We start from the raw sequence: 27341 nt of genomic DNA, 5'->3' as shown, positions 1-27341 counted from the left end.
AATTGTATTTTCCAGAATTTTTCTAGAATTGCTGGAAAAAAAAAAATTTTTCTTACGTGAGATTTCTTAATCTGGCCTCATTTGGCATCATTGGTGAAGGAGCACCATCTCTTTCCCAATGGGTAGGCTTGGAGAGGTAAATTTGCTCAAATTTCAGCAAATACCTTGGCTAAAATAAAACCAAAAACCATGAAAAGGGTAAATAATTTTTTCCATAAAAGATCTGATTCCATTTTAATTGACATCAACATTTTGAGTAGAAACAGATCTAGAAAATGCCAAAATTAATCACTTTACTAAAATGAGGACTCTCCAAAGTTAACATCCATATTCCAAAGATGTCAAGTTTTATACTTCATCATTTTCTTAAGATGGAAGACAAAAAGAAACTGAGCATATCACAACTAAATAAAGACTAAGCACATATCATATGCTCTGAGTTCATATCAAATAATTGAAATGGATTTAAATAACGATCTATATAGCCATTTCATGTGACCTCTCCTTAGTTCTGGTCAGGTATACAAAGTCACCAGAAAATAAAAAAAATACACATTCAAACAATTAGAAACATGCTCTCAACTATTCAACAGAACATAGAAAAAGTAAACCTAGCTCTCCAATTAAACATACAGAAAATACTAATTACTATTCTACATAAAGATATGAGAATTTCTAACCTTGGCTGACTCAGCCCACCTTAAAAAAACAAAAAGAGGAAAAAAGAAAAGTTTATTAAATATCTATTTGCTACCCAATAAAACTAAATCCATGAGAACTTTCCACAGCTAAATGGATAGCGGATCCCTCTCAAATCAAATCTCAGTAAAGAAAAAGATGGAACGAAGCTGACCACTAAAGGAAAACTCCTGATACCCAAGCTTCCCAAACTGGAGTGAGTAAAAAGCAAAGAGAACTCATGGTGATAATGAACCAAAAGGAATTCAGTCATCCAACTTCTCATTTCCACCATCACCCTAGTTATTATTATTATCTGAAACTTACTGAAAATTATTTCAAGATTTTTATCTGCCTCCAGCCTCTTCCCACTCCAAAGAAACATCACTTCCAAAGCAACATTTTTAAAACAATTCTTCATGGATTTTCCAGTCAAGATGGCAGAGTGGCAGGACCATGAGCTCGCCTCTCCTCACAACTACAATGAAACCACAACTGAATGATAAACAATCATCGAAAAAAAGACTGGAACCTAGCAAAAAAGATCTTTTGCAACTGGAAACATAAAGACGGAAGCACAACAGGATGGTAGGGGGGCATGCTCGCGGTATAACTGGGCCCCATACACCCGGGTGGGCTGAAGAACAGTTAAGTCGCAGAGGCCCTCCCACGGGAGTGAGAGCTCTAAGCCCCACGTCAGGCTCCCTAGCTCAGGTTCTAGCATTGGGAAGAGAAGGAGACCCCAGGACATCTGCTTCTGAAGGCCAGCGGGGCACAGTTTCAGGAGCCCCATGCGGCTAGGGGAAAGAGACTACATTCGCTTGGGAAGCATACATGCAAACTCTCGTGCACCAGGTCCAAGGGCAGAGGCAGTGATTTCATTGAAACCTGGGCCAGGCCTGCCTGCTGGATTTGGAGGGTCTCCTGGAGACGTGGGGGAAGGCTGCGGCTCACCCAGGGGACATAAAAGCTCGTGGCGGACATTTCTGGGAGTGTTCATCTATAGGAGTTTCCTGGAGGCTGCCATCCTGATTGAATCATTAGCACCAAGACCAAGCCCCACCCAACAGCCTGTAGGGAAGCCTCAGGCCAAACAACAGAAGGGTGGGAACACAGCCCCACCCATCAGCAGACCTCCTAAGCTACAAAGGCCTCTAGACACAGCCCTCCTACCCACCAGAGGTCCAGGACCAGGTTTCACCCAGCAGTGGGCAGGCACTGGCTCCTCCTGCCAGGAAACCTGCATAAGCCTCTAGACCAGCCTCATCCACCAGGGGCAGATAACTAGAAATAAGAAAACAACAATCCCAAAGCCTGTGGAAGGAATCCACAAACAGAGAGATAGACAATATAAGGAGGCAAAGAAGTATCTCCCAGGCCAAGGCACAAGATAAAATCCCAGAAGAAATAAGTGATGAGGACATAGGCAATTTATCTGAGAAAGAGTTTGAAGTGCTGATGGCCAAGATGTTCAGAGAACTCAAGAGGAATATAGATGCACAGAGTGAAGTTTTTAGCAAAGAGGTGGAAAATATAAAGAATACCCAAACAGTTGAAGGAAAAATCACTGAAATGAATAACACACTAGAAGGAACCAAGAATAGACTAAATGATTAGGCAAAAGAACGGATCAGTGAGCCAGAAGACAGATTAGTGGAAATCACTACTGCAGAACAGAAAAAAGAAAAAAGAATGAAAAGACATGAGGATAGTTTAAGAGAACTCTGGGAAAACATGAAATGCATTAATATTTGCATTATAGAGGTCCCAGAAAGAGAAGGGAAAGAGAAAAGACCTGAGGAAATTTTTGGAGAGATAATCACTGAAAACTTGCCCAACTTGGGAAAGGAAATAGTCACCCAAGTCCTGGAAGCACAGAGAGTACCACACAGGATCAACCCAAAGAGGAACACACCAAGGCACATAGTCATCAAATTGACAACAATTAAGGATGAGGAGAAAATATTAAAATTAGCAAGAGAAAAGCAACACATAACATACAAAGGAACTCCCATAAGGTTATCAGCTGATTTTTCAGCAGAAACTTTACAGGCCAGAAGGGAGTGGCATGATATATTTAAAGTGATGCAAGGGGGAAACTTACAACCAAGAATACTCTATCCAGCAAGGCTCTCTTTCAGACTTGATGGAGAAATCAAAAGCTTCACAGATAAACAGAAGCTAAAAGATTTCAGCACCACCAAACCAGCTTTACAACAAGTGTTAAAGGAACTTCTCTAGTCATCAAACCATAAGAAAAGAGAACAGAAAGAAGAAAGACAAAAAAAAAAGAAAAAGACTTACAAAAGATTGTTTTGGCTGTTCGGAGTCTTTTGTAGTTCCTAATAAATTCTGGAATTGTTTGTTCTGGTTCTGTGAGGACCGTCCTGAGTATTTTGATGGGGGTTGCATTGGATCTGTGGCTTGCTTTGGGTAGTGTGGCCATTTTGATACTGTTGATTATTCCAACCCAAAAGCACAAGAAATCTTTCCATTTCTTTGTGTCATTTCAGTTTTCAGAGTACAAGTTAACCTCCTTGGCTAAGTTTATTTCTAAGTATTTTGATGTTTTTGATGTAATAGAGATGTTTATGCTGGTTATAAAATCCTGGTTTTTGAAGTTAGAAAAAAAAGGAAATGAAGGGCTGTAAAAAGGCAAAATATCCTTTCTTATGGATGAATTGTATTCCATTATATATATATATGCTGCACCTTCATTATCTACTCAACTACTGATGTGCACTTAGGATGCTTCCATATCTTGGCAATTATAAATAATGTTGCTGTTAACAGCAGGGTGTATGTATCTTTTTGAATTAACTCTTACTTTGTGGTTGACTTTATTCCTTTGATAACTATGTCAGTTTAAAAAGCTAAAGCCATAAACGTTCTTAGAAACAACAAACAGTACATATACATAAATTTAAAAATACATGTGCAGTTAAAAAAAAAAAGAAATGGGCTATCAAGACATTGAAAGACATGTAAGAAACTTAAAAGACATATTACTAAATGAAAGAAGCCAGTCTAAAAAGGCTACAAACTATGATTCCAACCAAATGACACTCTGGAAAAGGCACAACTACAGAAACAATAAAGAGAATCATGGTTTCCAGGGGTTTGGGGAGAGGGAGGGAGGGAGGAATGAACAGATGGAGCACAAGGGATTTTTAGGGCAATGAAATTATTCTGTATGATACTATAGTGGTGGCTACATATCATTATGCATTTGTCAAAGAGTAGAATGTATAGCGTCAAGAGTGAATCCTAATATAAACTATGGACTTTTGTTGATAATAATGTGCCCACGTTGATTGTACCAAATATGCCACACTGATAAAGGATGTTGAGGGTAGGGGAGTATATCTGTTCAGGTGGGGAGGGCTCTGTGCAAACTCTGTATTTTCTGCTCAATTCTGCTATGAACCTGAAGCTGCTCTAAAAAAATAAAGTCTATTAGTATAAATAAATAAGTAAGTAAGTAAGTATAAAATAAAATAAGATAAAATAAAATAAAAAACAAAATATTTTATGTACTTCTTTGACAATCTTTCCACAATTCTTCATGACATCCAAAAATCCAAAGCATATGACAATCTGCTTCCACCTTATCTTCCACTAACACTCATTAAGAACAGATCAAACCAAAAAACAATACATTGGCTACTGTGGTTCCCATTCCATCCCCAAGCCAAACACACCAAGTATTTTTTGCTGAAATGATTATTTTTTCTCTAGTAAAACAAACGCCCTTCACGGTCAGCTTAAGTCCCTCCCATCTCTTCCACTAAGCTCTAAAATCCCAGCTTGAGAAATCTTTCCCTCCAATAGTACTTATTCTAGTACTCTGAATATGACTGTTACATCATCTCCCTTGTTTTGCAAAGATCGTGAAGTGAAGATGCCATAAGTATAAAAAAGGAATTTCATGCCCATTTTTCCAAAACAGTGCCAAAAGATCAAATTATTTTTGTTCTTAACAGCAAAGGTCTGTGCAGCACCTCCAACCAGAATAAGAATAATACAACAGCTCTTATAAGCTCAGCTACACAAAAGAGGGACTGAACTGGCTAGAAGTAACAACCTCTCCCTCTGTCTAACTCTACTTGTGGGGCTCTCCCTGCCCTACTTTGTCAGTTTTTCCTGTCTCTCAAGGCCCATCATACTGAGGCATACTGTCTCTCTACCTCTCAAAAACTAGGGTCAGCCTTTATTTTGGACTACATACTTTTTTACAATCACTCATATAAAACTAGATTCTAAAATTATACACTTACCATAATTTTAACAACACTAAAAACATGCATATGTGAAAACAAAGACTACAATGAACTTACAAAAATTAAAATAGCTGATATGTTTGGTTTATTCTCCCTTATTATCTCTTATATTGATATAATAATGTAGTTCATGCAACAAATAATAAAGTGAAAAAATCCTTCACATACTTTTACTTTTATGATTTCTTACACTGAAAGAAAAAAGTGGAGTTTTCTGAAGCAATATGACTATTTCTGGCTTGCTTCTCTTAGTAGTTCACGGTATCTCTGAGTTTCCTCTCCCTGGCTATTAACTACCTACTATCTGAATTAGGATTAGAGTTTTGCATTACTTGCAAAAAATACATCTCTCCCTTAATAAGAATAAATCAGGAGCTGCTTGAAGATATTATCAGCACACTACAAAAAACATGTACTTTTTTTTTTATAACCTTTAGGCCAGGTGAGAGAAGGACTGAAATTTCAAATCAATACTCTTCTTCTATTTATGTTACTTTATCAGAATAACCATCTTACCGGTTCTTCAACTTCTCCACTAGCATGCTGAGCTTCGGCTTGTAGGTCAATAGGTGGAGCATCTTCCACAATTCTTTGAACAGACATCTGAATAAACTCATCAAAAGAATCCAACTGTTGTCTGACCAAGCCTTTCTCATCAAAATAGGAACTGGGAAAACATTTGGGTTCATAATCAGTTACAACTCAGTGATGTTCTCTAGCATATTTCCCCATTTTCATTATCATAAAAGTCAACAAATACTAATTATTAAATACCAAATACTCTATACTCATCAGTACATAAAAATATCTAAGGTATCCAAAAAAGGGGTGAAACAAGTAACACTTCCTTTGTAGAACTTACTGTTAAGTTTGAGGAAATGAGACTTATACTTACAGGTAAAATGATTTAAAGCACGACATAAGAATTATAAGGAAGCCCTAATTTACAAATGTCCTTTACCGATAAATTGCATATAACCTCTTTGAAACACTTCTTGAAAAAGGTGTCAGGAGAGAAACAAAAGAAAATGCATTGTCAAAGATAAAAATAAGTGCAACAACATGGATGGGCCATGAGCATATTACGCTAATAGAAATAAGTCAGATAGAGAAAACAAATACCATATAATTTCACTTATACATGGAATCTAAAAACAAAAACAAGTAAAACAAAACCAACAAACCAACAAAAGAAAACAAAAACTCATAGACAGAGAACACATTAGTGGTTATCAGAGAGGAGGGGGCTGGTGGGTGAGTGAAATGGGTGAAGGGGGTCAACTGTATGTTGATGGATGATGATAATGTTGATTATCAGCATTAGTGATAATCACTATCACTAGACTGTGGTGGGGATCTCGGTAGTGTATACAGATGTTGAACTGTAATGCTGTACACCTGAAACTTATATAATTTTTAAAAAGGAAGAAAAAAGATAAAAATAACTTTAATTTGAATGAGAGGATGTTATCAAATGACTAAAATATAGCATATATAAGAATTTCAATTTTAGGTAAAGATTATTCTGTTTTGAATATGTTAATGGTAACATGAGATTAAGTCATTCAAATGAAAATACTCAGCAAATAACTGATCATTAAAAGTGGACATGGATTAGAGATCAGAGCTGGTAGCGTAGACAGAGAAATCAAATGGTGAAGCCCTAAAGAAGGACAGAGACCAGAAAAGAGTAGACATGCTGTTTGCAAGAGGAAATCTCTCCTCTCCCCACCACCCAGGAACAGCTGTATGGCTGGACTTAGCTTCTAGCCCCTTACCCCTAGTAAATAATGACTCCCTCATCCCCACATCAATTTTCTGAGATAACATGCACAGCCCGGCTAATCATTAGCCTCCCAATTTGGCATTATCAAATCACCTCACAGGTCACTGGCCAGCCTACAGACTGATTGACTTTGGGTCAAGGCCCCACCCTGATTTAATCAACCATGGTTGCCAATATTGGAGGTTAGGTCTTATGGTGGAGAACACAGTACACGATGATCCCTGGAAAAGGTACAGCCTAGAGAATGGTGGGGGCAATTTCCTTCAGCAGAGACTGTGAACTAACAGGAAAGAAATTTCTCACAGCCACTTAGGTCAGCCAGTGATATGTAAGAAGCACACGGAAGGCACTGCCTGTAAGATAAACAGCAATGATTTCTATGGACAATTTACAATGAAAAATCATTACAAAACCACGGACAAATTTCCTTCTCCCAGGAAACTGAACCACAGCTACTTTCCCCCAAATCATTAGAAAAGTGGCACCTCATTAGAATGCTATCCTTTAAACGCCTCAACTATATGAATATTTCCTATTTATGGGATCATGACTTGTACAAAAAGTCATCTTACTGAAGTCACTGGTGATATTAAGTGATATCACATTCACATTGTTTGGGAAAGCATTTGATGTTAAATAGTGAAAAAACAAAATGTCATCTCACAACAGCCAAAGCACCTACAATCAATTCAAATGTAAAAATCAAATAGTATTTTATTCTGTAACAAATATTAAATGCAATGACTGTTCAAAAAGAATATCTTATCTTTGAGCAATCTGCCACATGCTGAAAACTATTCTTTTTTGGCTAACATCAAAATATTCTTTCTCCCTGGAGATCATAGAATATAGGCATACCCCAAACATCTACCTGGTTATTGTTTCCTAATAAAATATCTCTTGGTGTTTAATACTCAAACATCTGGAAGATACTAATGTCTCAATGCAAAGTGTTTATAGCCCATCTTTAACAGAAAAATAACTAAGTACTTACATCCGAAAAACTCAATATATTTTTAACAAAACAATGTTTGGCAAAGGTTCAGTTTTACTCCAAAATACAAATGGTAGAAAGTCAGAGGCGTGTGGTTCTTTGAAAAGGAAGAGAGTGTCAACTAAGAGGATGTGCATCTTGGAGATGGTGGTTCTTAGAGAGGCATCAACACGTTGCTATATACAAAGTAACTGCCAGTTTGGTAAGAGAGGAGAGTTGTAGCATTTTATATTCTAACATAACAAGATGTTACTTTATTATTTACCTATAGGTAAGGCTTCTTACTGAACTTTATTAGTTTAATTACACTCAGAATTGGACGGGAATGTGGGCTGAAATACAACCTATTGTAACTTTATCCATTTAAAACAATGAGAACACCAAGGGATCAAATTAACAGCACCAGCAGTGCAACAAACAGGCATCATGTGCTTCCTGATATAATGCAGTGAGAGCAGAACATCACCACTACCAGAGGCAATCATCTGAATCTAATTATGAGGAAACATCAGACAAACCCAAATTGAGGAGCACTCTAAAAAGTAAGTGGACTGTAACCCTCAAAAAAGGGGAAAAAAAAAAAGAGGAAGACTGAGGAACTGTTCTAGATTACAGGAAACAAAAGAAAAAGTCATGAAAACTAAATGCAATGTGATTTTATGTTGGATCCAGGATCAGAAAAGTTTTATTTTGTTATAAACATTAGTGGGAAATCAGCCAAATCCAGGTAACGTTCTAGATTAAACAAGAGTACTGCATTAATCAATATCCTCATTTTGGTGACTTATGATTATATAAGAGTACTCTTAAGCTAAGCAACTGTCTCTCAAATGTTTTAGAAGCAAATATGTAGATAAAGAAAAAGGCAAAGAAAATAGAGCTTAAGGTTAACATTTAGGGAATCTGGGTGAAGTGTACATGAATTCTTTGTGTAACTTTTCTATAAATTCAAAATATTTTAAGTTAAAGTTAAATATTTAAATAAGTAAAATGACAAACCAGCTCTCCAACAGCATATTCACATAGAACATCTGATTTCCAAGAACAGAGTAAGTAGGAAATCCCTGTTTAGCTTACAGCAGCTTTTAAAGCTTATTCAGTTTGGTCTAAAAAGTTACCTAATTACAATCCAGCATGCCTCTTGCCACAAATCTGGGGTGATTTCATCATCATCTTCATCATATTGCATATCTGTAAAAAAAAACAAAACTCATCTGCAATAAATACTACTTCACATCTTGCTCCTATGATATGAAGTAGCAGAAATACATTTCTCTATTAAATAAAAAACAATCCCTTTACCTCCACTTTTGTTAAATTTCAGTTGTTACACTACTTAAATTGTAATAAAATAGTATACGTAGGTATATATCTGCATATATGAAGATCTATGTCACATAGGTATTCTCCCAATACATAAAAGAGGCCTCATGAAAAAGGTTTAGTGCAAGTCATTTGAATTTGTAACTGTTCCATCTTCTCCAGAAAGTCCACGTAAGTCTCATTAATAGTTAACTGTAATGATAACTAGGATATCTTTTCATTTTTTCAAGTCTTCTCTAATTTCCTTAACTCATGTTTTATAGTTCTTCATGTATAAGTCTTCCATCTCTTTGGTTAGATTTATTTCTAAGTATTTTATTACTTTGGGTGCTATTTTAAAAGGGATTGTTTCTTTACTTTCTTTTCCTGTTGATTCATCGTTAGTGTAAAGAAATGCAACTGATTTTTGTACGTTAATCTTCTAACCTGCTACTTTGCTGAATTCTTTCATTAGTTCTAGTAGTTTTTGTGTGGAACTTTTAGGGTTTTCTATACATAGCTTCATGTCATCTGCATATAGTGACAATCTTACCTCTTCTTTTCCAATTTGGATCCCTTTTATTTCTCTCTCTTGCCTGACTACTGTGGCTAGGACTTCCAAGACTATGTTGAATAGGAGTGGTGAGAGTGGACAACCTTGTCTTATCCCAGATTTTAGTGGGAAGGTTTTCAGTTTTTCACTGTTGAATACTATGCTGGCTGTGGGTTTGTTATATAGCTTTTATTATGTTGAGATATGTTCCCTCTATACTCACTTTGGTGAGAGTTTTTTTTTTTAATAATAAATGGGTGTTGAATTTTATCAAATGCTTCTTCTGCATTTATTGAGATGATCATGCAGTTTTTGTCCTTTTTCTTGTTGATGTGATGTATTACACTGACTGATTTGCGTATGTTGAACCATCCTTGTGTCCCTGAGATGAACCCAACTTGATTATGGTATATAATCTCTTTTTATGTGCTGTTGGATTCTGTTTGCTAATATTTTGTTGAGGATTTTTGCATCTATGTTCATCAGAAACAAGCTTGCAGTTCTCTGATCCATAGGCTCCTCAGAGATTGGAGTCAGAGATTACAGTAATAGGGAGGAGTCAGCAAAGGATTCCAATAGCTGAGCAATACCTTAAGGAGGGGTGTCTATTCCAGCAACATTTCACACATGCACAAGGATGACAGGCTGTCTTTTCCAAAGATGGCCACAACCACAGCTTCCATTTCACATGCTCTTTTATAAAGTGATCTTGACACTCCTACCATCAATATATAGGGTCTGTTTCCTCCCCTTGAATCTGGGTGGGTTTTTGACTCTCCTGTAACTAATACCTAACAGAATACAGCTGAAGCAATGCTACATGATTTTAGAAGCTAGGTAAGGAAAAGCAATGCAATTCCACATTGTTTGCTGAAACTCTTACTTCTGGAGCCCTGAGCTGCCATCAAAAAGTCCTACTACTCTAAGGATGGTATACTTTGGGTGAAGAAGCCCAAATCATAGGGAGAAACCACTTATAGATGCTCCAGTCAGCAATCCTGGTCCTTGAGTCCTTCTAGTATAATGCCAGAAATCTGAGTAAACATTCCAGATCACCCAGTCCCAGCTGTCAATACCCAGGCTTTGAGTCTTCCCAGTTCAACCACTGACATCAGGCAGCAAACAAACTATTCCTACTATGCTCTGTCCAAATTCCTGACCCATTTAATACAATGAGCATATTAAACAATTTTTAAGCAGCCAAATTTTGGGGCAGTTATGCAGCAATAGTAATTTATCCAACAGGGTACTTGAAAAATTGGTGTGTACTAGTCTAATATTAGTCTCATCTTCTTATGTAAAAGATCAAGTGTGCTACATTTTTTTTCTTTTCTGACCTATATATATAGTATGTAAAACTTAAGACCTTTAAATAGATAAACAAGTTTATACTGTATGGCACAGGGAACTATATTCAATACCTTGTAGTAGCTTACAGTGAAAAAGAAAATGAAAATGAATATATGTATATTCACGTATGATTGGGGCATTGTGCTGTACATGGAAATTGACACAACACTGTAAACTGACTATACCTCAATTAAAAACAAAATCTTCGGTTCAAAATTTGATACATATCAAAAATAAATTATATAATAAAGTCTTCTTGAATGGTCTGGAATTACTGATTCCTACACATGGGGGAGAGGAGGTAAGAAAGACAAAAGTATCTAAAATGGCTTACAGATTTCTACCTTTCATGGCAGACTAGATGTTATTACCACAGCCACGCAGAAGAAGCTAGTAAGGTTGGGAAAGGAGAGGTATGAAGTCAGCTTTAGTTACAGCTGTAGGTCATTTATCCCTTTAAATACTTTCAGTAGGTAACTGGAGATAAATACTAAGCACAAATAAGGAGTCTAAATTATAAGGCGTTCAGAACCATTAAGAGGTGGTTGGTAGAATACAGTAGAGTTTACAAAGAGAAAGAAGACTGAAGGCAGGATATTTGGAAATACCACTGTTAGAGTCATGTGAAGGAAGATGAATCCATAAAGGAGACTAATTTATTCATTCATCCACTTATCAAATATTCATTGTGTCTGTTTACTATGTCCCAGGCATTGGAGACACCACCTTAAACAAGATAAAAGATGGCTGTATGTTCAAGAAGACTATCACCTACTGGGGAGATACAGACAACATAAACTCAATTAAACTGAAGTGATATGGACAGTCCTAACCAGGACCTTCCCAACCAGGAGGTTGGGAAGACTTCCCAAAAGCTGAGTTGAACAGACACCTCATGCATGAATTAATAGGAGTATACCAGGCAAAAGGAGCGGGTGATGGTGCAAAGGGTAGAGAAAGAACTACAAACAGAAAACACTTGTGCAAATCGTTCCACAACAAAAGATATTTAAGGAATAAAAGGCCAGTGTAGCCAAAGCACAGAGTGTGATGTTGGACTGGTAAAAGTGTTTGGTCTTTACCCAAAGAGCTGTGAGAAACCATTCCAAGATTTTGTAAGAGTGTGTCTAGAAATTTTCATTTCTGAAAGATCATTACTGTTAGACACTGGATTGGAGAGGCAAGGAAACTGAAAGCATACAAACCAGTTAAGAGTCTGGGAAAGTAATCTAGGCAAGAGATGGTGGTGGCCTGAACTAGATTTGTGGCAGAGGGGAAGGAAGAGTGAACAGATTCGACATTTTGTAAGAAAAAGATGAGGATGCTCTCTATGTACTAGTACGAAAATCTTTTAGACATATACCAAAAAAAAAAAAGGTGCAGAAAAGTGTGGGTGCTACTTTTTATCTGTAAAAGGGGTGGGGGGGAGGATCCCTTTTATATTTGTTTGAATATGCATAAATCATCTATAGAGACCACAATCTAAGCACACTGGTTATCTCCTGAGCAGAAGGTTTTCATGGGACAGACAGTGGACAAGAGTAAGACCTTACACTTTTTAAACATTTTTATATTTCCTAGCTTATGAATAATGAGAATATATTACCTACTCAAAAAATTAAGCTAAACGGGAGAGGGAAATAGCTCAGTGGCAGAGCACATGCTTAGCATGCACAAGGCCCTGGGTTCAATCCCCAGTACCTCCATTCAAAAATAAAATGGAGAAGGTATAGCTCAGTGGTAGAGCATGTGCTTAACATCCATGAGGTCCTGGGTTCAATCCCCAGTACCTCCATGTAAACAAACAAACAAATCTAATTAACCCCTCCATAAAAATAAGTAATAAAAACTTACAAAAAATTAAGCTAAAAAAACTTTCTAAAAAATTTTTTCTGAGACAGGACTTAAGAAAAAAAAGAATACAATGATGCTAACACATTTCTAGACCAAAGATAAAAATGAGACAAGAGATGTTTAAACAGTGTAGTTTAACAGTTTAGTTTCTGCTTCTGTTAGGTAGTTTAGATAGAAATGAGCATTGGGCAAGGGGAGAGGAAGGGGAAAGGAACAACTCAGAACACAAGGAATCTGAGCTGTCAATTAACCAGAACACAAGGAACCTGAGCTGTCAATCAACCAGAGCACAGAGAACCTGAGTTGTCAATCAATTAATCAATCAATCACGAAACCAGGATATAAGGACAGGAAAAACAAAGGAAAGGCATCATTTTTCCTCACTGGGTTTGGGCCGCCCCCAATTCTTAAGAGTGTACTATTCACTTTTTTTTTTTTTACTTTTACTTTCTCCATTAAGTAGCTGAGGGAATAAATAGAAATGTGAGGGGTGGACACGAGATCAGGAGCTAGAAGAAAATGAAGTTTGAAATAGTAGCTGTGGAAAGTGGAAGGGAAAGCAATAAAAATACATAATGAAAATACACTACACATGACTAAAAATTCTGCAAGTTAAAGGGAAAAAAACGGTATATTGGCCCTGTTCAGTAAAATACATACCACCTAGAATTCTGTCATCTTGTGAAAGGAAGAAATGTATCTTTTAAGATAATTTATTTGGCACAGGACAGCGTGAAGAAATGCCAAACTAGACCCATCCCTTCCCCTACATCCAACACATAAGCACTATACTTCTTATCCCCGGCGTATTTTCAGAGCCTAACACAATGCCTGGCACAGGGTTACGCTCAAAAATTCAACTATTCAATAAATCCACTAGGTCTGGCCTCACGGGAAATCGAGGAGCCCTTTGCTTCAGACAAAAATCAAAACAACGGTTATTTGCCGTATGGTTCTGCACGCTATTTCAATACAGGAAGGGAGCGTCAGGTTTATTCAGGAGCAGGTAGGAGACAAAAACTCTCCCTGACTGAGATTACTACGTTTCCTGCACCCTCCACCTCTTGCAGTAACGGATTCGCTCCGGGCCTAGGGAATGTAAGGGAAACGTCTGTAAACGCTGCGCGGCGGGCCGGAAAAGAGGCCCCAAATCCTGTTCGTCCAGCTCCCCACGTTTCCCTCCTTACGTGGGTCGCCGCGGAGTGTTCACCTACCCTCGTCCGCGTCATACATGTTGGCAAACGGTTCCCGAGCTCCAAACTCTAGAAGTCACAGAGAACAGCGCGCAGCAACCGCCGACATCCACAGCGTGAGGCGAAGTGATTTCCGCCTCTGGTGTTCCCAGAATACTCTGCGTCCCAAGCAAAACTCCGCCCACAAAGACGTCATTGTAAAGTCTGCGCCTGTGCGAAGTTTAAGCAAAGGTTCCCGAAGTGTTAGTATGCACATGCACAATTTGCAGTTCCCCGCTTCTGTAGCTTACGGCGAGGACCACTCCTACTACTGTCTCAGTGTTGGATCCAGCCAATGACAGTTTTTGTTTTCAATGTTGTTGCACATATAATGGCACCTGGAAAAAAAATAGAAAGAATCTATACTAATAGGTTTTAGATTGAGCTGTGAGTGTGCAACATTCGATGCTTTTTTTTAGTTCAAAGACTTAAAAACACGAAACTTTAAAACCGATTTCTGTATACATCAACTATACCTCAATTTTTTTAAAGGTTCAAAAGTGTGATTTCTGAACGGCAGGTAAGTGCCGACGGTAGCGCGTTGAAGAAGTCTGAAAGTGAACAAACCCTCACTCAGTTAACTAACCTTTTCGGCCAACCTAGCCCTTTTCTGCCAACCTAGCTCAGCCTAAGTCCCTGGTACTTTTACCTCCGCGTTAAGTGTGTTTCCAGGCCACAGAACTCTCATCGCGAGAACTCACGACATTAGATTTAGGAGGAGGAGCGGAAGTGCGCCAACTGACAAATGACTGCTCTCAGGTAGTCCCGGGCTTTCCTCCAGTGATTAACGCGACTCTGGGGCCTCAGTGCGCATGCGAGCAGGTGGCCCCGCCCCTTTGCCCGCGTTCGCGTCTCTCATGCTGCCCGCCCGTTTCACGTCTAGGCTGCTATGCAGGGTCCTGCGGGGATCCGCTCTCATGGTAGTACGCCATGGCCTCCGGGAGGCGCTTCTGGAGAGAAGATGCGCCGCCGGCTGCTCCCAGCGCCCATCGGGCCTGGGTCGTGGGCCTCCCTGTGGCCCGACAGCGACTGGGGGTTACAAGGGAAGTGCTGACATGGAGGAGCATTTTCTGTTCCCCGAGTACGTCCCGGAGCCGGAGCCCGCACTGAGCCTCCAACACCAGCTGCAGGAGCTGCAGCAGCGGCAGGAGGAAGAGGAGCAACAGAGGCAACAGCGGCGGGAGGAGCGGCGGCTACGGAAGCTAAGGGCGAGCGGGCGAGTGCACCCGGTGGTGGGGCACCCGGACCCGACGGTGCCGCCTAGCGGCCTGAACTGTTCGGGCTGCGGGGCGGAACTGCACTGCCAGGACCCCGGCTTGCCCGGCTACCTGCCCAGCGAGAAATTCAGCGCGGCGGCGCAGACCGAAGACGGGCTGGCGCGGACGGTGTGCCAGCGCTGCTGGCTGCTGGTTCATCACCGGCGCGCCCTGCGTCTGCAGGTGAGCCACGAGCAGTACTTGGAGCTGGTGAGCGCCGCACTGCGGCGGCCCGAGCCCTCCCTGGTGCTCTACATGGTGGACCTCCTCGATCTGCCGGACAACTTGCTGCCTCACCTGCCCGCGATGGTGGGCCCCAAGCAGCTGATCGTGCTAGGAAACAAGGTGGACCTGCTGCCCCAGGATACTCCTGGTTACCGGCAGCGGCTCCGGGAGCGACTGTGGGACGATTGTGCCCGCGCCGGGCTCCTGCCGCCCCCTGGCTACCGAAGGCCACAACATCCCAGCAGGGACCGGCCTAGGGACGGGGAGGAGAATGCGACTCCTTCGACCAAGTCCCGCACGGTGCTCAGGGACGTGCGGCTCATCAGCGCCAAGACTGGCTATGGAGTCGAAGAATTGATCTCCGTGCTCCAGCGCTCCTGGCGCTACCGTGGCGACGTCTACTTGGTTGGCGCCACCAACACTGGCAAGTCCACTCTCTTCAACACGCTCTTGGAGTCAGATTACTGCATCGCCAAGGGTGCTGAGGCTATCGACAGGGCCACCATCTCCCCTTGGCCTGGTGAGCATTAGGCGGCCCGTCCCCTTGGTCTTCTGAGAAGTCTGGTCGCGATTCAGGCACCTAGTACTATATCCTTCCTTTGTGTACACCAGAGGCTGATTGGAGCCTTCCCTTGAAAAATTCTCTGCCTACTTAGTCACACCTTTGTTCTGTGTCAGTTTAGTGCTAGGAAATACAGTATATGTTGTGACTTTCCAAAAGAAATAATTAAGAGTACTTCTGTGTTCCAGTCACTGTTCTGGCACCTATAGGGGACACAGGGAAGTTCCTGCTGTCTTGGAGGTTTCCCTTGTAGCTTTAGTTCTTTGTATGTTTCTCCAAAAAGTCCTTTTACTTTCTAAACCTCTCTCCACCCCCTCAGTCTTACTCTTCATGTCTTCAGTTTATTCACGACATCTGTATACCATACACATTTAACATTTGAATAATTCACTAATGCAGCATGGTACATGACTTTGTAGAGAGGAAATGTCAACTTTGTGGCTTTAAGGAATGTCTGTGGTAACTGCAAAATGAGTCCTTCTGTGACCCTGTTTGTATCTAACAGTTGGCAAAAGGAACTACTTCGTTTGTTCCTTTGAAACCAGTGTTTAACTTTGCTTGATAAGCTGTACTTCTCTGTCCTGGACTTTGGTTGACTTATACATAGAAGTGCTTTTATAATGGTTAGTAGTATGGAGAAGATGGGAAGAGAACAGGCCTATAGATTTTGTATTCAAATCCTGGTTGAGCCTGTGAGCCAATCTCTTGAGTTTACTTCCTCATCTGTAAAGTAAGGATAATCTTGTAGAGAATTGCCCTGAAAGTTAAGAGAAATAATCACAGTACCCAAGACAGCGTAGCTCCTCATAAATGTTAGTTTTACTCCATTTTCTTGTACAATGTTTATAATAACGTATTTATTCTTTGGTATTTTAGGTACTACCTTAAATCTCCTGAAGTTTCCTATCTGTAACCCAACCCCTTACAGAATGTTTCAAAGGCAAAAAAGGCTTGAAAGAAATGCATCTGAAGTGGAAAAAGATCTTAGCCAGCAAGAACAAAACCAACTTAATGTCTTGAAAAAGCATGGTTATGTAGTAGGTAAGCACCTTCTATAGCAAAAGTCTTATTGGGTCTATGCTAAAATTCTTTGTTGAGCAACCTGAACTACAGCTCTGTGGGGCTAGCCAGTTTTGGAGGGAGAAATTAGTCATTTTGGAACACAGAGTTCCTTTTAGAGGCAAGGCTAATGTTTGGAAATCCAGAATTCATTGCACTGGGAAAGTTGAGACAGTAGATATTAAAGGAAGCAAAAGGAAGGAAAGGAAGCGTGAATAACTGCCTCCTATTGTCAGTGGTAGAAGCATTTTCACCAAGATTCGAGCCCCCTCCTTGCAAACCAGTACAGGCTGTTGAACTGTACCGGCTTTAAAGTGGATGGTCCCTCTTCCCTTGGTATCTTTTTTCAACCTTCTTTACTAAAAACAGTTTGATTTCCAACACTATCACCCCACACCCCCAATCCCCCCACTTAGTATGCACAGCCATACATACATACTTGGTCAGTGTAAGAGTCTGACTCTCACTGCCTTTAGAAATAAAGCAAAAGTATCATTGTAGTCTTACTTCCTTCCATACACCATAGTCTTAGTAACTTGTTTGAGGCAAACATAAGAATTATCTGTCTTGAGTCAAAATCTTTAAAGGAGTAACTACTAACTTCAGTATAACTTGTTCTAGGAAGAGTTGGAAGAACATTCTTGTATTCAGAAGAGCAGAAGGATGAAGCTACCTTCGAGTTTGATGCTGATTCACTTGCCTTTGACATGGGAAATGAACCTCTTACAGTTGCAGCTAAACCCACCAAACGAGTAGAATTAACCCCACAAGATGTGAAAGATGCCCACTGGTTTTACGACACCCCTGGAATTTCAAAAGAAAATTGTGTATGTATTTGACGTGTTTTAGAAACATTAACTTTTAATTGTACAACTACTCTCTTAATTGGCAAAAAAGAGGTGCCCTTTTCTTTTAGACTCAGTTCTGATTCACTCATAGAACCGGTTCAGAGATGAATCTATAAACCATCAAGTTCTATATGCCATTTGGTAGGCTTCACTGCTGACAACCTACTTACATCTTTGGGGTTATAATACCTAAAATCCCAACCTACTTATAACTTTTGTGGTTATAGTACCTAAAATACCAACCTTAGTGAGGGAGACATTTACAGAATCCTAGATTTTGAGGTTGAAAGAAATAAATATCACTACAGTCCAGTCACCTGTTTCATGCTTGAATTCCCTCTATAACATATCCATCAAGCAGTGAACCCAGCATGACTCGCATTCACCTGAAACAGTGTCACCTCACCTTCCAAGGTCAGCTCTTTGGTCTTTGACTGCTCTTTGTATTGAGCTGAGCAGTCTCCCTGTCACTTGTCCTCCTTGTTCCCTAAAGCTGTACAGAACAAATGTAATGCCTCTTTACTTTTCCAGACTTTGAAGTATTTTAAAGTATACTGTTCTCTCTCTCCTTCATTCTACCCTTTTTTTCTTTCACTGGTTCATCCGACAAAGATGGAGTACTTACTGTGCTGACATAATCCAGACGATTTGTCTTCATTTCCTATAGCTATTCTCTTTGATGGGCTAGTGATGAACACAAACCCTTTGTCACAATGATTTCTAATTTGTTTTTGTTCTTAAAGTATGACATAAACAACTAAATTTCTTGTATAAGTGCCTCAGATGAGCCTAATTTAGAATAGGATTAACTCTATCTATCTTGTTTTTGCACATATTTTTAAATTACTTGCAGAATCTCCTGGGCAATTTGGATTTTATCTTCAATTAAGCCTATATCCTACATGCTCATTAAATCTAACCTTTTATTCATCTGCAGTTTGGATCATCATCCAAGTCATCAATTGAGTCAAGTGTGCATTTAGGATACAGCCTTACAACAGATCCATTAATCAGCTTCCTCTGAATCTGGTTACTGACCAGGTTCTAATTTACCTAATTGTCTATGTATAGTTCTGTGAAACAACATTAGATTCTTAAGTATTTTTCCTCCCTTTTGCCTCATCAGAATCACTTATCGTTTCATTCTCAGAATTGTATTCTATCTGGTGTCTGCATATAGGTCTTTTAACCTTTTTTGCCTTCTACAATAATTGTTTGTGTCCAGTCTTTTCTTCTTTAGCAATCCAGAACTTCAGAGCAACTGCACTGCTTCCTAGTAATGTTCTGTCACTTTAACTTCACCAATTCATTCTCCCCTTTTAGACTCAGGTCAGGGATAGCAGTTACTTTGGTCATGTGTACCCTCTAGTCAATTAGTCAGAAAGGCAAGAACCCAGCAGTGAGACCTGCAAGGTTTTAAATATAAAAGTTCTTTCAGGCAGTAGGATTCAGTGTCAGTTTATTGATCTATTTATTTGATGCCTTCAACCAGTGTTTCCTAACTGAACCAAGGAACTCTGTTGTGAAATGGAAGTATTAGGGTCTCTGGTAAAAGGGTTAAAAGGTTTCTTTACTGCAGGTGGCTTTTAATATATATATCATTTAATTTTACTTAACAGCAGACTAAAAGAGATAAATGAATCCAAGATAATAGCAATCCTTTACATTTTTCCTCTATTCCTTGAGCCCCTCAATTTTAGGGCTGGGCTTTTTCACATTTACAGGGAAATTCCTATTCTAATGCCATGTTATGTTTTTCCAGATCACATAAAAAGATGGAGGGGTTCTCAGTTTGTTTTGCAAAATTGTGAAACTCTTATTTTTAAATGTGATAAGTAGCTATAAATTTGTGACCACTGTCATTCATAAACTTAGATTCTGGAGCTAATTAAACTTTCTATTATAAGGAACAATATTTGAAAAAACAACAACAGCAAAAGATAAACGTCCAAATCACCCGTAAACAAGAGGAACACAAAGATGCTCTACAGTGTTCCTTCCAGGCAGGTGGCTTTTAATGTGCTGTGTCAAACACAAATTCTAAGAAAAACTATTTGCAGCCCCTTTATATGTATTTTCTTGTGAGCCTGTCTGAGTATCACACATTTTTTATCTCCTTGTTATTTTTCTTAAGGTGCAAGTTCTCAAAGGTTTCTTACCTGTTTTTTAACTTTCTCTATTTTCTTTTAAATCAGATTTTGATTCCTTAAATCTTGCGAGAATCTTGTATGCCTGGCTTTCCTTTTCTTTTTTCTCTTGTCTCTTTAGGAGCTCTTCATCCTTAGAAGCCACAGGATTTATAACTTTCTCTCTGTCTCTCTCTCCTTTTTTTTTCCCCCCTGAGTATTTGGGGAAAATAAGGAAACCAAAGACGGGAATTTAGAAAAGTTTCTTCAGGCTCTTTACTTGCTGCTAGAAGTGGGTGATCATTGCGAAAGTGCATACTTTCCACTGTAGGATTGAATGTGGCATGTTACGTGACTTTTAGCTGACAACTGCTGCTCCCCAGAAGCCTTGATGGAGACAACCTATTTTCTAGCTTGGGATTGAATCATTAGGGCTTTCAGTTCACACCAAATTTGACAGAATTCGAGGGATGCTTCTGTTTCATACTCCTATAAAGTTATTTTGCCATTACTCAAGATTAAGTTATAAAATAGAGCCATTCGTAAAATGATTCATTTAAGCAGAAAGAATATATGAATTTTATGTGCAGCAAAATCTGGAATACATAGTTTTATTTATTGTGAAGCCTGCAATATTTTATTATCACTTTTTATCTTACAGGTATATCACAATATAGATGTTCATTGAAAGTAATTCTCTGAAAACTCTGCCTTTTGCTTTATAGATTTTAAATCTTCTAACAGAAAAAGAAGTAAATGTTGTTTTGCCAACACACTCCATTGTTCCAAGAACTTTCGTGCTTAAACCAGGAATGGTTCTATTTTTGGGTGCCATAGGCCGCATAGATTTTCTGCAGGTAAGGAAAGTCTGTACCACTAAGAAATGACTTAGTATTGGGATTTACTTTAAGGAAGCAGATAGAGGAACAAAACTAGGTCTTCCCTTTGTAGGGCTGATACACTATTCTTTTATGTGTATATGTTTGAAAATGTCTGTAATAAAAACTTAGGAAAAAGAAATGGAGGGAAAAAGTACTAGGTATTAAAACCTGTATTTTCAATAGGAAGTTAAGTGCCCCATTCAGCTTGGCATTAAGAAAAGATACTTTCCCTCTGATACTGTTTTATGTTGAAATGTTTTATGTGGAAATTAGAGCTCACAGCTTTAGGTACAGAGTTTATATGCATTAAATAAATTTTACACTTTTTATATCCCATGTATGTGTAATTTTATGTATTTTTTGATTTGGTATTCATTTACATAGCATCATTCAGGGACTTTAGATTATCTATAGAGTTGATCCCTGTTTTGCCAAAGTGAGGAGAAAAAGGAAAATGAAACATGGATATGTCCAACAGCACTAAATGTAACTTGCAGGCCATTGCCTATAGCAACTTCTTGGGTTTGTGTGGGTTTATAATTTGTTGGAAAGTTAGACTTTCACACTTAACACCTGTTAAACACTTAATTCCCCTTAGAGCCCATAGAATGTTAGTATTTTAAACTCAACTTTATACAGGGACATAAAGGAGACAGTATTTCCTTTTGCTTTTCAAAACAGAAGTTTATTATTATTATGATGATGATGATGATGATGATGATGATGTATCAACAAGCCTATAGAAGGAATCATAGTCCCATAAACAGGTGAAATGCACTGCTTCTGCCATATTTTGCTCCCTTTTTTAGACATTGATGTAGGTTTGATTACAGTTACCAGGGAGTTTGATTTTTTTCCTTTAATTGTACCTTGTAATGTGCTGGTTTTGCAAATTTTTCATTGTATGAAATAAATTCTTTCTTCTTTTCTTAAGGGGAGTCAGTCAGCTTGGTTTACAGTTGTGGCTTCAAACTTCCTTCCCGTGCACATTACTTCCTTGGACAGGGCAGACACTGTGTATCAGAAGCATGCGGGTCATACATTACTCAAGGTGAGGGGACAGGCTTTGATGGTTGCATAGTTGGGTTAACATCCCCTGTGACAGTCCCTCGGCCCTGTTAAGAAAGCCTTTGTTGGACAGAACCATCTTCATTACACCAACAGCTAGCTCTCCCCTTACCCTGTTCACCTTGAGGATTTTGGCTATAAAGTGAGGTGGGCTCTTACAAGAAAAGGGATGTTGGATTGGACTGATCCTAAAATAGTGACAGAGCTGGGTTTTTCTAGGTAACACTGTCCAAAACGATAGCCACATGTGGCTATTAAAGTAAATTAATTACAATTTAATAAAATTGAAAATTCAATTCTTCTGTCGTTGTGACCACTTTTCAACTGCCCAGCAGCCACGTCATTGCAGAAAGTTGTATTGGATAGTGCGGAGTGAAGAGAAGTTACAGGTATTCTCACAACTTGGGGTGCTGCTGGCATCTAGAGGGGGAGGTCAGAGAGGATGCTAACCATCCTGCAGGGCACAGGATAGCCCCCACAGCCAAGACCTACCTGGTGCAAGATGTCAGAAGTGCCGAAATTGAGAAGCTGTCGTTGGGGTGGAAAAGCTCTCCTCCCAGGTTTTTATAATGCCAGACACTTACAGATTTTCCCACCTCTTCTCTCCTGCTCTACTTCCTTCCTTCCTTGGGCTTGTGAGTAGTGTGTTAAAATTTCTCTGGTCTTAAAAAACAAAACAAAAATCAGTGTTCTGCTCATTCCTTCTCTTTACAATCTAGGTTATTCTTGCTCCTCACATCCCATCCTCTGCAGTCCCTGTTTGGCCCTTTCTGTGCCACTGAAATTGTTCTTACTAAGTCCTCCTTAGACCGAGTAGGGACTGTTTAGCTCTAACCAGACATGCTGTAGACACTGTTGGCTAGTGTATAATATTTAAGATCATTGGAGCCAGACTGGGTTCAAATCCAGCTCTGCTCCACCACTTAGCAAAGCTGTGTGACTTTAGGCAAGTTTTTTTTTATCTCTGTCCGTTGTACCTATGTCATAAGGTTGTGGAGAAGATTAAATTCCAGGGCACCGTTGTAACCACTATATAAGTATCTGTGGTGGTGGTGGTGATGATGATGGTGGGATGTATTTACTGCAAAAATAGCTGCATCCAGTGATTTACCATTAACTAAGGCTCATGCAACCGGAAGTAAGTCAAAATGCAGAATAAACACCCGCCCTTCAGTGAGGATAAAACTAACCTGACTTGAGGAGTAAATGCTTCCTTCTCTCTGGATTTCCTAAGGAAGCCACTGTGAAATTAAAACGCCATTGAGGTCACTGCCCTAAAGTGAATACTCCAGAGACATGTAGTGAGCATATAAAAGCAAATAGCAACATCGGATCTGTCGATTTTGTACCACAGAAGACCTCGGTTCTCCTGTTAAATTCATTCACTTTTTAGATAAAACAATTAATACACAAATTGTAAGATAACCCGAGACTTACAGGAAAGAAAATGTCCTTCGTTTATACAGCTCTCATAAAAATGAACACTATGGTGTTCTACCCCCATGCATCTGTGTAGTTTTCAGAATGAACAGCACTGATACTTCTCAAAGCAACAGGCAGACTTCTCTCCCAGCATAATATAAACAGTTTCTTGGGCTGCCCTGAGAATCATCCTTGCCTTCTGGTTTTGCTCACTTCCAAAGTCAAAGTCAGTCCTGCCTCTTAGTTATCACTGAAACCAGCTTTGTAGTCCAAACATAATCTGCTTCCATTAGGCTATTTTTGAGATCTTTAAGTATTTTTCCAGCTTTCAGTTTCTACTGCCCTCCTCCTACCCCACCCCACTAGAGCTGTGGTTCTCAACCAGGGTTGACTCTTACCCCAAGGGGCCATCTGGCAAAGCCTGGAGAAATTTTTGGTTTCACATCTTGGTGGATGCTGAGTAGAGAGGCCAGAAATGCTGCTAAAAGTTATGGAATGCACAGGACAGCCTCCCCCAACAGAATTATTCAGCCCAAAAGGTCAGGAGTGCTGAGGTTGAAAGCCCTGCACTAGGGAGATTTTTCCAAAATACAAAGCAAGTCACAGTATTCTTTTTTTATCCTTACCTCTTCTCTGACCTACTTAAAATTCCTTGGTAGTTCCACATTACTGAGAGAAGTCTCATAACTATTACGCACGCACAAATACACCTCCCCCCCAACAATTAAACTACAGTTCCCTGAACCCATTATCTTTTTTTCAGTTTTTGTATCTGTACATGATTCTAACCCAGAATACCTTTCCACTGAGTGACTTCAACCTGTTTTTCAAAATACTGCTCTTCATTAATGTTTTCCTTGACTGAAACACTTCCATTACTTCTTCCTCCACAACCATAGTACTTAATAGATGCCTCTCATTGCATTTCTTACCTTGTAATTAGTTTATATGTTATTTCCACTTTCTGATTTACTTGGGGGCAGGAGCCATATTGTAACATCTGTCTTAATGTCCTTACTGTAAAACACAGAGAGATCTATTAATAAGTAAGTTATTATCCAGTTCCAATCCACAGAAACACCTGTAAACATAGAAACTGAATCTTACCCATTATACATGTACCCTTGACTTGTAATGAGGTGGGGATTAATCTCCCAGTCCATCCAGGCCTATAAGAACTAAGGTGTTTGGAAGGATGTTGCCTTAATTGCCCAACGTTATTGTCTGTAGAGCTGTAAAAATAGTGTAAGCTAATAAAGCAAGATTCTGCTATCTGGAGGTTACCACCAGATGGACGCCCACATGGGGCCCTTGACACTGGAAGTGTTTGGAATGTTTAAATGTTAAACAGTTGAATATTTGAAAGGATTTTATTCTTGATACCCTCCCAGAATTATCAATGCCTTACTTAATATTAGAGTTATGAGGTGTTTAATTTGAACTTCCAAATATCTTCATTTCCTTCCCATGGAAGGTTCCAATGGGTGGAGAAGAAAGAATGGCAGGATTTCCTCCTCTTGTTGCTGAAGACATTACATTAGACGAAGGACCTGGGGAATCTGAAGCAGTGGCTGATATCAAGTTCTCCTCTGCAGGTAATTTTACACTAAGCACTTTTTAAAAGGTAAATAAAGTAGCCTTACAAACTTACAGTACATTTTTATTATAAATGTACCTTAACTGACATAGCTGAATATTTAAGAATTACATACTACTTTATTCATAAGATGCAACCTACTCTGAAAATAAATTTGTACCTTTTCGCGAATGCATAGTATGTCTTAAAAAAAAAAAACAGAGTGAAAGACAGCAGCAGCCTCCTTTAGGTCTCCATTCTGAGCTGCGTTTGGTGTTTTTGGTAAGGTGGTTGCTAACACCCATTTGTGTTCTGCCCCTTGTCTGCATAGGCTGGGTCGCAGTGACGCCTCAGTTTAAGGACAGACTGCACCTCCGAGGCTATACACCTCAAGGAACAGCACTGACGGTCCGGCCCCCACTCTTACCACATATCGTCAACGTCAAAGGAAAGCGCATCCCGAGAAGCGTGGCCTATAAAACCAAGAAGCCTCCTGCCCTTGTGTACAATCTGCAGAAAAAGAAAGAATAAGTATACGAAGCTGACCTTGCTCACATTGAAGATTAACCATATAGAACATATTACATACATTGGATTTTGTTAAATATCATGGTACTAAAGCTCCCCACCTCTTCCCCTCTCCTGTCCTTTTTAAACTACTCTGGACAGTGCTTCTCTTTAAAGTACTGAGTTTGTAAACACAAGTTACTTTTTTGTATGGTGCATATATGTGTGTGTCTGTGGCCCAAATATATCAAAAAAGGAGTTCTGCTACATTCAGTGTTCTCCTGCTACTATTTTTAACCAAGACCAGATGGCATTTCTTATTTGGAGTCTAGTTGAGAGAGCAACTTAGCAGTTGGCATATGAAAAAAGTGGCAGAAAATCAGTTTTTCCAAAATACATTGGCTTAAGTGAGATAGAAGTAAGTGGCTCTGCACCATGTAGTCATCCCAGGACCCAACAGGGAGAGCACTCCATGGCTTCCATCTCTGGGTCTAAGGTGGTTGCTCAAGTTGTCATCTTTTTGCAGCAAATGGAAAGAGAAGAGAGTGAAGAGCACACAGCTCCCCTATTTAAAAGAAAGCGGAAGATGGAAGTTGCAGACATGACATCATCCATTGGTTAACAGTTACATGGCCACACGCCCCCACAGGGAAGCTAGGGGTGTGGAGGGAAATAAGGATTTTGGATTTCTATTAAGAAGGGGAGAATAGATGATGGAGAACAATTAGAAGTTTACGTTACATAATCTGAAAGTGCCTGCAAATCTTAAGACTAAAAAGGATTCAAGTTATATCTTCCTGAAATCTGAAGTCTATTCTCCAAGTATCAGAACACTAACCATTTTATCAACATTTGCCTGTAAACATGGTATAACGTTACGTCAGTCAGAAATCTTTCCCTTTAGGTATTCCTAGTTGAGTAAGTAAGTAGTACTATAGCTCAGTACAATGACCAACTGGTCAGTCAAGTCCCAGATCTCAACGTTGAGATAAATGCTTATAGAGTAAACTGGCCTGAAACACAGATCCAGGAGCTTCCTGTAGACTCAGGTTTAGCATGACCTTCTTGACAGTCCCATGTTCTCTGTCACCGTATACACTCTAGCCTCACTCAGTCACTCATTCTAGAATAAATTAATTTTCAGATGCAACTTGTAAAAACTTTGTAGATCTCACTTCCATCATGTTTCAAGGTGAACACTATTGGCATCTTGGGGGAGGTAGTTCTTTATGAGCATCCCTCATCCCCAAATACTCAATGCCAATAGCAACTCTCCTGCCCTTATTTGGAAAATTGGAAAGTATCCCAGATGTTTCCAAACCCACCCTCTAGAGGGCGGTAGCTTCTCAAGTTGAGAAAATTATTACTGGACTTGTAGGGTTTTTTTCTTATTTTAGAGAGAATGAAATACAATTATTTTACAACTTAAAACTGTGAACATTATATTTGTATCCACTAAATACAGCTTGGAGCTTAGGCTTGAATCTTTAGATAAAATGAATAAAATACAGTAAATTTGGCATTTGTGGAGAAATACAGAACCCAAAAATTGATGCTGTCTCTACCCTGATAACTTATATGTATATTAGAAGGCAGAACAGTTTGCCTTCCTTATCTTATCCTTAAGCTTTTAGGCCTCTTGACTAGCAAAAAAAAATTTTTAATATTCATAATTTATAGTCACAGTCTCTTTTACCTCTAAAATGTAATGTAATTAATTAAAGCTTGACTTTGGCATATCTAAAAATGTTCCAAGGTATTTTGCTAGGAGTTTCAAACAGT

The 27341-nt window shown here is 39.3% G+C and overlaps 2 protein-coding genes across 2 annotated transcripts in view; one reads left to right on the top strand and one right to left on the bottom strand.

Moving 5' to 3' along the window:
* The window catches only part of POLR2B (RNA polymerase II subunit B), a 44637-nt gene extending 29836 nt beyond the window's left edge, over positions 1-14801 (bottom strand). Inside the window, exons 1-5 of the mRNA XM_006209950.4 lie at positions 14679-14801; positions 14012-14367; positions 8857-8929; positions 5475-5625; positions 57-169 (exon numbers count right to left, since the gene is read on the bottom strand). Coding sequence (XP_006210012.1) covers positions 57-169; positions 5475-5625; positions 8857-8929; positions 14012-14030 — 356 coding nt within the window. The 5' untranslated portion in view covers positions 14031-14367; positions 14679-14801. The remainder of the gene's footprint in view (positions 1-56; positions 170-5474; positions 5626-8856; positions 8930-14011; positions 14368-14678) is intronic.
* On the top strand, positions 14776-25828 carry LOC102526049 (nitric oxide-associated protein 1-like). Its single transcript, XM_006209958.4, has 7 exons — positions 14776-16030; positions 16949-17113; positions 17753-17958; positions 20831-20962; positions 21921-22037; positions 24951-25071; positions 25384-25828. Exons 1-7 carry the CDS (start codon positions 14842-14844, stop codon positions 25581-25583), a joined length of 2130 nt encoding a protein of 709 aa, XP_006210020.2. The 5' UTR covers positions 14776-14841; the 3' UTR covers positions 25584-25828.
* The last annotated feature ends 1513 nt before the right edge of the window (positions 25829-27341 follow it).

This window comes from Vicugna pacos, chromosome 2, assembly GCF_048564905.1.
Source record: "Vicugna pacos chromosome 2, VicPac4, whole genome shotgun sequence".
NCBI classification, from domain to species: Eukaryota; Metazoa; Chordata; class Mammalia; order Artiodactyla; family Camelidae; genus Vicugna; species Vicugna pacos.
This window is presented reverse-complemented; position numbering and strand designations above follow the sequence as displayed.